General features: G+C 36.3%; 3 protein-coding genes across 6 annotated transcripts; 1 reads left to right on the top strand and 2 right to left on the bottom strand.

The window, feature by feature from the left end:
* Nucleotides 1-162: 162 nt before the first annotated feature.
* On the bottom strand, nt 163-8,934 carry LOC133671738 (uncharacterized). 3 transcript variants are annotated; one of them, XM_062092581.1, is made up of 9 exons: nt 7,839-8,933; nt 6,688-6,743; nt 6,533-6,615; nt 6,300-6,378; nt 5,510-5,620; nt 2,309-2,418; nt 1,478-1,561; nt 706-743; nt 163-538 (listed from the first exon to the last, which is right to left on the bottom strand). In XM_062092581.1, the coding sequence occupies exons 1-9, from the start codon at nt 8,800-8,802 to the stop codon at nt 468-470; spliced, it is 1,596 nt and encodes a 531-aa protein (XP_061948565.1). In that variant the 5' UTR covers nt 8,803-8,933; the 3' UTR covers nt 163-467. The 3 variants fall into 3 exon arrangements, 1 of the variants encoding a protein (XP_061948565.1); XR_009834367.1 differs by having other exon boundaries at nt 478-538; nt 2,280-2,418; XR_009834373.1 differs by lacking the exon at nt 2,309-2,418 and having other exon boundaries at nt 7,839-8,934.
* Nucleotides 8,935-9,105: 171 nt separating this feature from the next.
* LOC133671781 (uncharacterized) lies at nt 9,106-10,401 on the top strand. 2 transcript variants are annotated; one of them, XM_062092583.1, is made up of 3 exons: nt 9,106-9,634; nt 9,715-9,869; nt 10,131-10,401. In XM_062092583.1, exons 1-3 carry the CDS (start codon nt 9,260-9,262, stop codon nt 10,174-10,176), a joined length of 576 nt encoding a protein of 191 aa, XP_061948567.1. In that variant the 5' UTR covers nt 9,106-9,259; the 3' UTR covers nt 10,177-10,401. The 2 variants fall into 2 exon arrangements, with proteins under 2 accessions (XP_061948567.1, XP_061948568.1); XM_062092584.1 differs by having other exon boundaries at nt 9,107-9,634; nt 9,715-10,258.
* A 1,871-nt stretch (nt 10,402-12,272) lies between these two features.
* On the bottom strand, nt 12,273-15,396 carry LOC133671764 (glucuronokinase 1). The gene is made up of 6 exons (XM_062092582.1): nt 15,048-15,396; nt 14,812-14,961; nt 14,407-14,595; nt 14,214-14,330; nt 13,554-13,714; nt 12,273-12,792 (listed from the first exon to the last, which is right to left on the bottom strand). Exons 1-6 carry the CDS (start codon nt 15,270-15,272, stop codon nt 12,549-12,551), a joined length of 1,086 nt encoding a protein of 361 aa, XP_061948566.1. The 5' UTR covers nt 15,273-15,396; the 3' UTR covers nt 12,273-12,548.
* Between the last annotated feature and the right edge of the window lie 194 nt (nt 15,397-15,590).

Raw genomic sequence — 15,590 nt, 5'->3', positions numbered from 1 at the left:
ATAGATAATTGGAGATAAATTAAAATATAGTCAATTTATAGACTGACTAGCTCGAAGTAATTTTCAACAGGCAAACTCAGTGATTTTTATCATTTCATTCTCCGAAGTATACCATTTGCTAAATCAAACATTGATCCCCATGATAACTCGACAGGTCACTCATAGCCAATTAGCATGCCTGATGCATTTTCTGTCATTTCATTGTTCTCTCCAGTTCCAGAATCGAATTAAGGTTTTTATCACATACATAAAGGCCCTCAAAATTCTGACGGGATCTATTCAATCATACTTTGGCTCCAAAACTTTTGGGAGTCTGATATGAACTGCCTAAGCAGTTAAAAATAACTTATTGCCTCTTGCAGATCATTGAATACAGATGAACTGATCATAGCTTCAGTATATGTCGTCTCCTGATCACACTGTTCGTCCTGAACTTTAGTAATCGCGCAACAGATTGCAATCAGCAGTTAGAAATAATTTTTAGTTATTGCCTCTTCCAGTTCTTTGAATTCCCATGCATCTTCTGCTGAATATTCACCTGCCATAGAGAAAAAGCGTGTTACCAAAATGTCTCTCCCCTCTCATTCTTTTGATTTTGCTTTCCTTTTTTCCCCTGATGTCTACATGATATGATGAATAAATTAAATGCAGATTACACGCTTGATCATCAATTTAAACTTCAAGAAAAAAAAGGAAGACTCTCACCAATTGAATCTCTTCGAAGAGCAGTTAAATGAGCACAACTGCAAGTGAAAGGTTAAGTTAGAAACATAACTAAGAAAGAGATGTTAGCACCATATTCCTCATAATGCCATTTCTTTATCTAAGAAAGAGGATGGAGAACTCTGATTATCTTCACTTGAGAGCTTATATGGTCTAAAAAAAGACGATAAATTAGGGTGAAAATACAGATTCTGATTTTATAGGCGTTATCAATTTAGAAATTTCACCAACCATGCGCTCAGAGGTATCCAGAACCTGTTTAAGGAACAATAAAACCTTGGAGCTTAGATTCCCAACTTTGAGGTTCTAGGTTCAAATCCCACAAGGAGAGGACAGTTTTTGGGATGTAGAAGGGCTACCAGCCATTTTGTAGTTCAAGACAGTCCTCATAAGCTACCATTTCACAAAAAATAGAGCTATTGAGATTGTCCTTGTTCAGGCACTTCGGATGATTCTGGATGCTCAAATGGTTGCAAGTTTTCATGTATTATAATAGGGTTTCTTTTTATAATATGCTCAAATGTCAAAGCATAAGCGAAGCTGCAATTTGAAACAATAGGGTTTCTTTTTATAATATAGGTTTCATCAATGACAAACTGTCAAAGCCAACTGATTTGGAATTCATTCTGGAAGTTGGAAGCCAAAGACTACAAGATTTCAGAACCCCTGGAACTACTGGCCATAGGATAAATTGATGAAAGAGACCATTGACCAACAAAATATAAGGAGAGATGAACCCATCAGAAGTCATTACCTTCGAAGAGCCTTTCCAAAATCTGCACAGAGTGACCGAATGTATGTTCCTTTAGAGCATGTCACTCGGAAGATCAAATTTTGCCTGCAATAACCACACAAAGTCAGCTCAGGTCAGAATACCAAGAAATATGATTGAACCTAGTTCTCTTAGATATTGTCAAATCAAACCCTCCATTAGTTTGTTGGAAGTTCTCCCAACATGAAATTTATCATCCAATGCACAAACTCATAAACCCAATATTTTCAAAGAAAATAAAATAAAAGCATTTCTTGAAAGTGAAATTTTGGAAATGAAATTTTATGCTAGATGTCATCAAATTTTTTTAATTGTGAAAAGATGGACCAAATTGAACATTGACATTCATTTAGTTTAATCATATGACCTACCCTATTGAGCCTCAAAATAAGCTTGAACTTTTAGTATTTAACCTAATACTTTCAAATAATGGAAAATAAAAGCATTTCTTGAAAGTGAAATTTTGGAACTGAAATTTTACACTAGATGCCATCAAACTTTTTAAATTGTGAAAAGATGGACTAAATTGCACATTGCAATTCATTTAGTTTAATCATATGACCTACCCTATCGAGCCTCAACAAGCTTTAACTTCTAGAATTTAACCTCAGGTATTTTCAAAGCCCTAGATATTGTTAAGCCACAGTTCAGTGATCAAGTGACTTTTATGTTGACTCATGGATGTGTAGAACCATAGGTAGGTATAAGGTATGGTTTCATAAAGAATCAACAAAAAAATAAATTAATTATGAAGGGACAGACTTGCAAGTGGGTGTGTGCCTACATTCATGCATATGCAACAAGATCTATGACCTGTCCTCTAAGCTTCGCTCTATGTCGAATTGAAAAATTGAAATTCTTCTAGGCGAGAGCTCAATGCTTTCTCCTTTCCTTGCTTTCTCATACATCCTTTCACCTCCAACCTATCACAATGCAGCAGAACTCTTAGGAAATAAACTGAAGGCCTGTAACAAAAAGTCTTGAATTTGTGTATGTATTTACAAGTCACAACAAGATCTTCAGGTAAAAAAATCCCTTCACTCTAGAGTTTCTAAAGGAATATGAGACCTTAAATTCCCCTGATCATGGTTCGAGCAAATAGGCCAAAATGAACTTGAGCATTACCACTCACCACAATTGAGGAGACATTTAAGAATCTTAGGTGCTCATACTAGATAACTCACTCACCATTTGATCCCTTAACAATGATACATTTTCAATTTCTGAGTAATTGATTACAGAAACAACCAGTATATGATGAATGATGTGAACAAAATCTAGAAGCATAACTAAGAAGACGATAGCCAATTTTTGCCCTGGGAATAGATTTCCCAAGTTCATGGGAACGCGGATATATGACACTGAATTATGCCTATTGCGCATTGGATGATATTATAATACACATGCACATAACATGCTCTTAGCCTCTAAGTGCCTAAGCCCAACTCTGTTGAGCCTTCAAGCTAGCTCCAAAAATCCTTTTCCTCCATTAATATAATGATATGGGGCACTTTCTTCATTATTCTTGGCCTAATAATATCTATTGTTTTATTTCCTTGATTCTTAAGATTTTCTAGGATGTGAAGAGTTTGAAAATATTCCAAGATGCAATTTGGTAAAACAATCATAATTTTTAATTTAACCATTGAATCGAGCTGAAATTTTGACAGAAGATTTTGAGGACCCTTATTAGGTTAAAATTTCATGAAAATCGAAAGTCAAGAAGACCTTAAAAAAAAAAGAATAGAAGTTATTGTGAAAAATTATCTTTATTTTTCTTGTTGTATTTGGATTATTTTTTCTATTTAGATTAGGACTTTCAATTTAATTATGATTTTACTAGTTAGGAATCCTAATGCTAGATGAATTCTATTAGTTATGTAAGTTTTAATTAAGAATAATTTTTCTATAATGATTTTAAGTCTAAAACTAATTACTCAGATTTTTTATAAAATATTGGAGATTTTTTCTATTCCTCTACAATGTTTAGGTCTATAATCTTTGGGCTTGAAAATCCTAATTTTATCCACGCTATCCGTTGTGTCAATTGATATTAGAGCGGGTTGACCTATTTTATGGGAAGCAACCCATTCTACAGAGCAGGAGTGAAGGGCATCTGGAGCGCTATGAGGGCTCAGGAGGCAACGCAAAAAGCACAAACACATAGGCTGGATCGTTTGAAGCAAACCATAGCAGATCTAGCTCAGCTGATGAGAGCTGCAAATAGAGATCATGAAGAGGAGAGGAAATTGCCTGTAGACTTACCTCGGAGCACACAAAACCCCAAACTCATTCCTGAATTCAATTAGATTCCTTTCCAAGATGAGAAATTTTCGAAGAAAATACTTATTAACTGGTTGACAAAGGTTAAAGGTTACTTTTATTTCAGCAAGATTATTTGTTGTAAAAAAGTATGGCTTGTTGTACACAAAAATTCTTGTGGTGCTCAAGAATAGCGGTATGAAGTTCTAGAAATAGAACTCGTCCGGTTAAGCCTTTAACTCCATCATAGAAATATTTGAAACAATCATTAATTATGAAGTTCATACAAGATGATTATGAAGAGATTTTATATTGGATTAATAAGCAAATAAATTGTAGTTATTTCAACCTTCTCAAATAGTAAGAGAAAAAAATTTGCAGGTCTCTTCAAAATAGCCAGTGTCAACATCACCTCGGTGATAACAGCAACATTGCTGCAAATATTATTCTACTTATCAATGTTTCATTTACTAATGGTAAAGAAGAAATCAAAGAAACTCTTAAATTAATATCATTTAGTGATTCTCAAGGTCTTGAAGCATTAAAAGAAAAGTTGGAACAAGTTATTGGAATTGCTCAAGAGGCTGAGGCTGACATTAAAAGGACTTAAGTGTGGATGTGTTGTGTTGTCCAAACCAAACTAGATCAATATTCTGAAATTATCAAATCGGCTGATGGTCAAGACATTACTGTTAGGGATGACCAAACACATAAACTAAAAATGCCTTCATTTTAAAAGATGGTTTTATGCGAGGCTGATTTTTTAGGTCTTGCGAAGTTCTGCCTAAATTCAAAAATTCTACATAAATATATCTTTGTTGAAATTGGATTTAAGATATTTGCAACAAGCTATCTCGTGCGTGCATTGATGACAGTGTTATATTTGAAGTATCTATTTATTTAGTGTGGTCGGGTTTAATTTCTAATAGTTAACTCGAGGGTGAGTTTTTCAGAAGTAGAGGGGATTGACGTGGGGCACTTTCTTTATTATTCTTGGCATAATAATGTCTAATATATTATTTTCTTAATTGTTAAGATTTTAAAGAGTTTTAGAAGAGTTCAAAATGCAATTTGGTAAAAAATGAGCTTAACTTTTAATCCGACAGTTTGATCGATTTAAAATTGTGATAAAAGATTTTGAAGACCCTATTTCCTATATGGTTAAAATTTCATGATGATAGAAGATTGGGAAGACCTTAAAATAAAGGATAAAAGTTATTGTGGGAGATTATCTTTATATACCCAGTTGTATTTGGATTCTTTTTTCTATTTATATTAGGACTTTCAATTTAATTAGGATTTTACTAGTTAGCAATCCTAATACTAGATGAATTCTATTAGTTAAGTAAGTTTTACTTAGAAATTCTTTTCCCAATAAGGATTCTAGATTTAAAACTAATATAAATAGAAATATCTAGTTTATTTTGAGAACATTTAGATTTAGATTATTATTCAGATTTTTTTATAAAATATCAAAGTTTTTCTCTATTCCTCTACAGTGTTTAGGGTTATAAACTTCAGAATTCTAGTTTTATCCACTCTATTCACTGCATCATATACCCTACAGTTTAATTACCTTCGATTTCCATTTTAGCTGCACCATATTAAGTTTTTCAGCTTTTTGCACATATTTTAAGATAAATATGGATTTATGTATTTTTTTAAAAAAAAAGAATGACCAGTCAACATAGCTACATATCTCAGGCTACTGATCCAGTACAGATTATCAAGAACTTCAACACAAATTCTTACTTTGATTGCAGAGAACATCGGTGGAACTTGCCATATCTCCCCACGAAATGATGCAGCAGCTTTCTTAATGTCAGCATCTTTAATGTGCTCCCAAGGTTCACGTTGAATAACCTGCATAAAATGATAGTTTAAAGATTCACACAATGCACGAACATAAATCGGAAATTGACCAATCACAATCAAGTGTTTTAAAAAAATTATGAAACTGATCACCACCACACCAAATGATGTCAATGAAGCAACAATCTAGAAAAGTTCAAGTGAAATTATCCAGTATAGTGACCATGGAAATTATTGGCATGTCTACTGGAACTGGAAGATAACAATGTAATGTCTTCTACTGTTTATCATGACTTCAACTTCTTCATGAATACATGCACATGTATAATTTCTATCTGCAAAATAACCATTCCTATTAGGTACTAATCCATGTTGAACATGTTTTGAGTGCTCAGCCAGTGCCACAGTTAATGTGAACTCATTTTCCTCCATTAGACCTCTCCCCAATTTCTTTCACTAACACCAGTAGTTGGACTACAAAAGGAGTGAACTAGTTGGTTAGCAAATCATTGAGCAACCATCTCCAAGAATCTACTGTACATTTCACAACTGATGTTGAATGAAAAGTATAAAGATGGATTAGGAATGTTCTTTTTTCCTGAAAGGAGAAGACATGGTAATATAATGCAAAAAATGCCTTAATTTTCAGGGCTTCAGAAAAAGAACATGCATATTTCAACTGGCATTAGACAGGGAAATAAAAGCGCAAGCTGCCTTTGAAAGTACATACCGGTGAATCAGCATCCCAAGTTGAAGTAGCCTCCCCTAAACGGAACACTCCACTATAACCCTTAACCATACCTTGATATCTGCATTAATAAAAAGGCCTTGAGGGGAAATCCATGTTCAAAAAAGAAAAAAAGGTCGCAGTTTGAGTCTGTGGGTGAAAAAGGGAACCGTGCATAAAACCTACATAGAAAAGTATATATAATGCTTAATAAAGTGATTCTATTTCAATCTTACCTATCTACCAGCTTTGTGGCTTTACCAACACACACAATCAATAAACCAGTTGCCATAGGATCAAGCGTCCCAGCATGCCCCACCTTCAATCCAAATGAAAATAATTAGAGAAATCTGTGACTAAATGCAGATGCAATGATATCAAAAAGTTGCACCTTTTTCACTTTGACCAGGCGACGCAGCTTTCCACAAACTGTAAATGAAGTCCATCCTGTTTTACAATAAGGACATGACTTTTCTTTAATAAAAATAAAGCTTATGTGATTCACAATTTGACATTATAGGTTTAAGTGTTAAATTAGAGAAAAAATTAACCACGGTCGGACAGGCATGCGGAGATAATCAAGAAATTTAATGAAAGAATGCAGTCAACTCTCAAACAAATAACCAAGGGACAAAATAAGGATTACCGGGTTGTGTGGTAAGTATGGAATTACCCTTAGCCATATCATGCTACATAATGGTATACCCAATTGCAACACATTATAAAACAAGTACCAGATGAGGTTTGTCAAATTAACAGTCCACCTTTTCTTGTGCAAAAAAGGATCAACACTGTTTTTTCTTATGGGAAACAGATAGATGCCATATATTTTCAACATGCCACCTTTCTCTATAGAGAAAAAAATACTTTACATTTCCATTCTTGCCGCATAGGAACTTGCTTAAGAACCTAGGAGGTTAGCTGCAAAAATGACATACTGTCAAAGCCTGGTATAACCAACTTCAGATCAGCAGACAAATCATTTTCTTTTTACCTGAATGTTAGGTACATTGATTCTACTATATCGAAGAACATAGTTTTTCTCTTTTTTGTTCTAATTATTGGCATATATGTGAAGTATCAGCAAAGGTGAAACGTAGATCCTCTCTTTTACCTACATCTTCAGCCTCCAATCCAACCCCAAATAGTTTGTAGCTGTTTAGTTTATGACTGGTCCTCAAAGCATAGAAATAATGGTGCTACTCAGATTCTCCGGGAGTGAATTCCAATCTAACTCTATCCTTGTTCACGTTCTTCTAACATGATATTAAAACAAAAATGCTACTTCCCCTTTGAACTAAATCCTTTTGTTCAATTAGTGTTCTGATATTGGGAAGGAATGGCCATCATGGCAGCAGTGAACAAATTCATTAGCAATCGTTTGGTTTTCCACAATTGTGCGCTGAAACCAATGTTTCATTCTTTACTAGTTTACTTTCCTAAATTCCAAAATGTTAATTCAAACCTTCCTCAATTTATATATATATATATATATAAATCATAACCATGAAACCAAATAACAAAAATAAGCTATCAACTCACCTTTAGGCTTATTCACCAAAACCACAGTCCCATAAGGACCATCCCACCTTGGTGGAAGAGCATTCCTTGTAGAAAGATAAGGATCTCCAGTATCCACTTCATTATCCTTATTGGGAACTTTTTTCAAACACTTAAAGAATTCCTCGACTTTCCTCTCGGTAACATCCTTCTTATCATTCAAATCAGTCCCTCTCTCACCCTTCTCCTCTTCGTCAAAAAAAACCAACCTTTTATCTTCCTCTCCCTCTCCAACCCCACTATGATCTCTCTCCTTCTCTCCTCTCTTAACCCCACTCTTGGTCTTCTTTGGTTTCCCACTTTGATTTACATTATTTGAGTCTTTAGGATCAAGAAATGCCTTATCAAGGCATTGGTCAGGGAAATACTTTTTCTCCAATTGATAAACCATCTTATAATGCTTATCTTTCTCCCATGGATAAGCAAAAGCATCATAAAAATATAACTCCTCCTCTCTCTTATGTAACCTATGAAATTCTACAACTTCAGGCTTCAACTCTACAAAACCCTCTTCATTTTTCTTATTTTCATCATCAGAATCTGACCCATACATTCTTTTCCTCCTCTTTCTATAATACTTTCTTTTAGACTTATCCATCTCATCTTCAGACAGTTTTCGATCAACCCATGAATCAAGACCAAGTTCTGCATCTGGGTTTTGAGTTGAGTCGGAGTCTGAGTCTGAGTCTGGTCTAGTGACTCGAGCAGGTTGTGGCCGAGATTGGGGGCGTTGGGGCTGAACGGGGCGGTTAATGATCATCTCATATTGAAGAGGGTATCTAGTAGAAGTGGTGGAGAAGAGATTTTGATATAGTGAGAAGATAGGTTTGTTTGAGAGAGTGGGTCTTTTTGAGGGAAAGAGAGAAGGATAGAATGTTGCTTTCGTTGTTGTTGAAAAGGCCATTGGTTTCGGAAGGAAGCAGAGCAGAGAAAGTGATTTAGCCATTGATGATTAGATCAGTTTCTTCTTCTTGTTCCCGTCGCTGCTGTTCGTTTCGGTGGTGTTTGGGGTTTTAGCATGGTTTTAGGATTTCGCGGTTGCTTCCTAGATGTGTTTCTGCGGTTGAAAAATGTTCTTGTATAAATTTTTTTGATTTTTGAATTATTTTTATCTGTTAATTTGAAAATTAATTTTAAAAAAATAAAAAATATATATTATTTATTTTGAACAGGCTTTTAATTAAATTCAATTAAAGGGATTAAAAACTTTTTTAGGAACTTAAATGAGAATTAATATATAGTTGGTGGACTTATTCGAGGTTTGCCGAAATCCTAATAACAAGTTAAAATTTTCCTCTCCGCGCTCAATTTCCTCTCTCTTGCAATTGCATCCTCCTTGAATCCCACGGACCCTTCCGTTTTGCAAAATTTTAGTTGGAGCCCAGAATTCGCGCTCCAACAAAATGGACTTGGCTTGGGCTCCACAAGATGGCGAAGAGTGGGAGCTCCGCCACGACGACGACGGCTTCACCTACAAAATCCTCAAGCGCCAACGCCTCACCGACCCATCTGCCGCTGTTTCACAACTTCCATTCACAGATCCAAAAGTTGAAGCGAAGCAAAGGAGAGAACGCAAAAGAAACACACTCTTGAAACTTAAAAATCAGTACCAAAATGAGATCCACAAGTGGGAAGTTTTATCGAATACCTTGCGTTCAATGGAAGAAAAGACCAAAGAAGTGAACCAAGCTGCCTCGTATTTGGGTTCCAGTAATTCTTCTGTGGTCAAAAAGAGCGAGGATTCTTCTGGGTCGTTAGTTGATGAGCTTCTCTTGCAGGTAAAAGAAATGGGTTGTTCTGGTTTTAGGGTTTTATTTTTCTTTCGTTCTTTACCCTGTTTGGTTTGTGAATATTTCAGGCAGAGACACAAGAGGCAATAATCCGTGACATATCGAATTTATGCGATGTAGCTGAAGCAATGTGTGATGCCCAGCAAGAACAGTTAGTTCAATCATTTATTGATCTGCCAGTCTGGTCTTCACCGCGTGAGCTCATGAAATCCCTCTGCGACGAGTAAGTCTTATCTTGGGGTGGTTAAATAAGTAGTCTTGTGAAGTTGATGCTCACGTAGTGAAATATTTTGTCTTGTAGATCTCTTTGTTCTTAATGTAAGTCTTCTTGGTGCTTTTCTAATGTTCTGTGATCATGTAAATTAGTAGAAATTGTGGCTTAGAGAAATATCTGTGGGAGAACGGTTTTTAGCAAGTAAGTTGTGGTATATTCGAGTTAGTGAAATGTTTGTTTGTTAACCTTGAGCACTGTTTTACTTTCCAGTGTAGAAAGATGTCAAAATTTCTTTCACTATGGTTGCAATGATTAGAGATGGTGAAAGAATGTGGCCGGATCTCATGCCTACGATTTTTCCATGCAGAATGAAAATTTCAGTGCAGTTTGGTTTCGAATTAATTGTGTGACACTCTTGATTTCCAAGTCTCTCATTTTATTAGTTCGTATGGATGAATTGTGGTTCTATGACTTGTTGGTGAACTTCAGTTCCGTGGTCTGTAGACATGTTGTGTTTTAATTTCAGGAGTGCTTGTTCTTATCCCTGATTTTGCCATGATTTGATGATTATTTTGGAGAGAAATGGTTTAATATGGTATAAATTGATATGACTGGAACTAGCCTGCAGCCTCTTTTTTACCCATGAAAGGCATTGCAGTTAAAGAGATGATGTACATTTGCAACTGTAGATCCTTTATTGCATTGTTGATACTTCTGGATCCAGAAACTCACTTTTTCATGCAAGATCATGTTTCTGAAAATTACTTGCATTGAACATTGGATGTGCATTTACTTTACTATTTTTCTTCTGAAATGATTTATATCCGACTACATGAAGCTAGTCGGTGCTTGGTACTCAATTTATGAGCTTCGGATTACTTTAGCCTTTAGACCGCTAGCATGTATCACACATAATCTTCTAATTCTGAGCCTGCATTTTACAACAACAAAACTTGATGACAGTTTGATTTCACAAAGTCTCCCTTGGAGAATTGTATGGTGGATCAAAGTATGCATCTTTTTTCTTGTCGGAATCTCCTCACACAATGCTTTCTTGCTCATTTGGATCACAATGGGAAAATGCCATTGTGGAGTCGGTAAATGTCTCACAAGAGACCACCAGAAACCAAAATTGATCGTATAGTTACCATGAATCATGCGCAGCTGGGGCATAGAGATAAATGATTCACAGGGCGTGGTCGGCAAGGGCTTTCTGATCAGGGGATGGAACAATCCATGGCTGTACCCTCCTGCAGTAAGACAAGTGATCATCACTCATCAGAATAGTTCCCATCTAACTAAGAATTCACCCAAGTTTAGATTGAGAGCTGCATCCCATGGATCTGAATACCTTCCCATTGCGTTCAATTTGTTTTTAGTAACACTAAACAAACTTGGCTCCAAGGATATAAAAAAGAGGGCTATTTTCCAACTTAAATCTATGATTCTGAAGAAAACGTGATCCCAATATGGTAAGCTACAAGCCATCATCGGACTCGGAAATTACTGAGCTCTATAGCATAACGGTGATTCTTCATCTTCTTCTCCTCCTTCTCTCCATCCTCCATGCAACTTGTCATCACTCCATAGAAAACAGAGAAATTAAGCATGAAACTGAACTGTACATTCAGAGCATTAACGTAATGGTAACTGCAACACAATCATTGGAAGAGGGAGAGGAGAAAAGACAAGGCGCCAGTGATAGGCATGCATTCCAAAAGCCTAAATGCGTCAATAACAAATCTTTCACAAGAGAGGAGTTGCGCCTCATTGACCGTTAGCCATCTCTGTCGAACTAGAGCACGCAGACTTGCTGTTGTAGATAAAGCTGTCTTCCATGTTGTCATAATCCCACAGCGAACACAAAGTTTGACGATCAACTACAAGAAGATGTGATTTTGGCATGCAAGTCCAAGCAACATTGGGCGCAAGTAACTTGGATCAAAACCTTCAATAGGGTTAGAGGACGAGTTCGTCTTTTTAAGTTCCATAAAAGAATGGTGAGGGGAAGTTTTCAAGAGCAAAATGACATGGCAGAAGAGTAACAGGGGGCTAATAGATAAAACCAGCAAAGAAGATCCTCTGTATAACCTTCAAACTCGGATTTTTCTTGGTTTGTTAGCCAATAACTTGACCATTAAAAGCAATTTTGATGATTTATTAAGCTATCAAGTCTCGGTTGCTGTATTGGTTTTTGACAAATCCCAACATTATTTGTGCAACGGATCAAGTAATTTGATTGATCTGATCTATCGTCCGCATGGACAAATTACATGTAACAATTACCTCGGAGTCCAAGAAGAGATCTGGCGGGGTTGATGAATCCAGGATTTGATTTGTCAGGCGCACAATTACTTCATTTTATGCAATCCATTACAGAACTCGGACCTCATAATATGTAAAATGCTAATATTTCAAACGGATAAAAATTGTGTAAAATTCTTTCAAGAGAATTCACTGTGCCGCAGCAAGATCTGTTTGCATTTCGAATTCCAACAAGTTCAAGCACCCCCAAATGTGGTGGCAGGCCAAAACTGAAGGTTCTATCCAATCTGATATTAGCAAGCTGTTCAATGAACTATAGATAATATCTGCCCAACATAAAACTTTTTTTTTGTTATTATTATTCATCTTGATGAGAGAGCAAAGAACAATATCGCCAAGACTGCTGGTGAAGACTGAAATTTCTTAGCCTGGCAGGGTTTTGAGATCATCTTCATTCAGATATGAAGGAACAACTTTCACAGGTTGAATAACAAAACCGGCTTCCTTACAAGCATCCTCCAGAAGTTTTACTTGTGGAGGCCCATCAGGGCAGAATACAACCACAGCTCCTCCACTACCTGTAAATTTTGAAGCAGCACCCACCCTTCGGGCCACCTCCACCATTTCAATGTTTAAAGAACCAAGAGCATCATCTCCAAACATGCTCCTATAAAAAATTTCCGTATCAGCTAGGTTGGTATGGCTATAAAATGCCTGAATCATCTTTAAAAAAAAACAGAGACACCATTTGTTCTGGAAAGTAAAAGGTAACAGCAAGAGCATTTAAAAATTATTGAAACAAAGATATCAATTCTTTTCTTTGGTTCTTTCTATTATTGAAACAAAGTTAATATTACACATATGGCCAAGATAAGGAACTCCATTGCAACCACTTTAGCACAAAGACAAATAATTCATGTGCTAAGACATGAAAAGAGCAGAAATAACAGGATTTGTTTGCGTCTAATGATGCAAGGATTAACAATTTTAACAAGGAAAATCTTCCAAAGAGAAATCATCACCAAAACCCAATTAATTTAAATCTGTCAATTCATAGTCATGGTCCACAAGGTCATGAATCATTAGCAACCCTCATCAAACTTTTAGTATGAAATAATTTTAGTGATCGAAAAATAACAGCCAGGCACACACATGATGACAACGATGGTCGTCATGGTGTGAAACACCATTATCAGCATTATGAAAATGGTAATGGACTCTTCCTTTTCCAATAAAACTACGGTTGGCATAAACAAATGATGCTCATAAGAAGAGCACTTTTGTTCCCAAAACATTTTTTCATTTTCAAAGTGCACAACAAACATGCAAATATTGTAACGTGAAAGCTTTAATGGTATTGAGACACAACATCCCTGAAGAGCTAATTTCTCTTCTGATCTAGGCCGATTAGAAGCAGAAACATATTACCTTCGAAGGTCAAAATTGCGATTCATCAGGTCTGCAAGTTTGGAATAATCCTTTTCAAGCATTGCAGTTTGTCCTTGTAAAGCTAGATCTGCAACTTCCGCCATTGATGATACAATAAACTCATCACCATCAAGCCACCTTTTCCGAACTGTGCTATGTACCTGCAATTAAAACAGACAGAAGATATTACCAAGTTCAAAAAAAAAATCATCGAATGAAATATCAATGCCATGCCATTAAATGAATATTATACAAAATCACTCTCTTGCATAGAAGCTCCTGGTACAAGCTTGTAGTGCGTGGCATTAAAAATGTCTGAAAGATATCTACATATAACTAGAACTTTAACAAAGAAAGGAGTTGCTACCACACGAGAGAAAAACAGAGGCATTGCTATTTTACACACAAGCAGGCACACACAGCTGTTTGAAATTGCTGGGGCCTATAACACTATTCATGAGCACCTCGTTGCACTTTCAAGGCATTCTGTCCTTTGTATAGAACAAAAACTACATCTGGGCACAAAACCAGAATCATTCATGGCCACATCAGCAGGAATGATAATTCCATGCAGCCACCAATTCATGTATATACCCTGTGAGGTAACGGAGAGAGTATCTAAGTCAAGGGTAAGAAAAAAGTCTTCAAAATAATGCTAACCTTCCCAGAATCACTTGGATTCTCAGCATAGATGAGCTGGAGAGGTGGGAGAAGACTGGTATCCATTGGTGTATAGACACCATGGCCAAACTTTTCCATGTGATCTTTATTAAAATCCTGCAGAAGAGTATGTAACATATGTGAATCATTATATTTTAACCAATTTGTTTAACATGTTTGAATTAGCACCTACCATGTAAACAAGGCCCCCGAAGACCTGTGCCACTCGATCTTGAAGACCAGCAATAATTCCAAGTTCTTTCTCTGCACTTAGTATAAGGTCAGGCCTGATTTCTACTTTGACCAAATGCCTGACTTTGTAGAAGTCAAGAAGGCAGTTTAAGGCTGCACAAACAATTGCACTAGAACCTGAAAGTCCTGTCTGAAACGTCAAAATTATAACTTAAGCCCTGTTTTGCAAAGAATTTAGAGGAAGAAAACAAAGAAAAAAGAAGGAAATTGCTTTCAGTACTACTCTACACGATCTGAGATGCATATATGACTGCACCCCATTTTCATTCGAAAGCAAACAATGGCTTAAAACATAGATCTCAAGCACAGATCAGAGAATACATAGGATGAAGAAAAGTGGATGCACCTGGCGAGGAATGTTAGTGTCATATGACAGAGTAAAGTTCTCCTTACTAAGCTCAATATTATTCTCATTGCAATAGTTGTAGAAAACCTTACAGATTGACATAAGCAATCTTACACCTCCATAGTAACCCTCACTTTGCAACCGATTCACCTAACAAATAAAATGGCACATACACATCATTAAACAGCAAGATAAAAATGCAACAATCATAGCACAAGAAGAGAAGAGAAAGAAACCAGGTGATCAAGGCCTGAGAACTGGACAAGATCATGAGTAGGATGTGGGGTGATGATGAGATGATGAGAGGGCTGCAGTTTGGCAGTGGCCCAGAAATTGGCAAGGCTGAAAGAGATAGTGCGGCCATAATAAACATCGCTGGGATTACCTAAGAGACCCACACGTGCATACACTTTGTGTTCGATTTCATTGCTTTTTCTTGATGATGGTGATTCCTCGTCCATCGCGTCTTTCTTTCTCTCCGTCTTTTGGCAGATCCACAGGGAGAGAGTTTCAATGTTTATCAAAGTGTTTCAGTTTGAGTTTGTGTTGTCCTGTTGCCGAGTTGTTTGTCTTGAATGATGTTTCGTTTCTTTTAATGTTTAATTTATTTTATTTTATTGTTAGGATGAGGACGTGACTTGAAGGCATGACTAGATGATGATGAGGTTGGTGTGATTGAGTTGGTAAGGCGGCCAGGCTGGCCCAGTCGAGGAAAAGGCGCCGCTTTTCTCTCTCATCCGAGCGCCACTTAATCGGTAATTTTTTTATATTTTTAAATT

This window comes from Populus nigra, chromosome 1, assembly GCF_951802175.1.
Source record: "Populus nigra chromosome 1, ddPopNigr1.1, whole genome shotgun sequence".
Lineage (NCBI taxonomy): Eukaryota > Viridiplantae > Streptophyta > Magnoliopsida > Malpighiales > Salicaceae > Populus > Populus nigra.
Note: the sequence above shows the minus strand (reverse complement) of the source record. Positions and strands in the feature narration are given on the sequence as shown.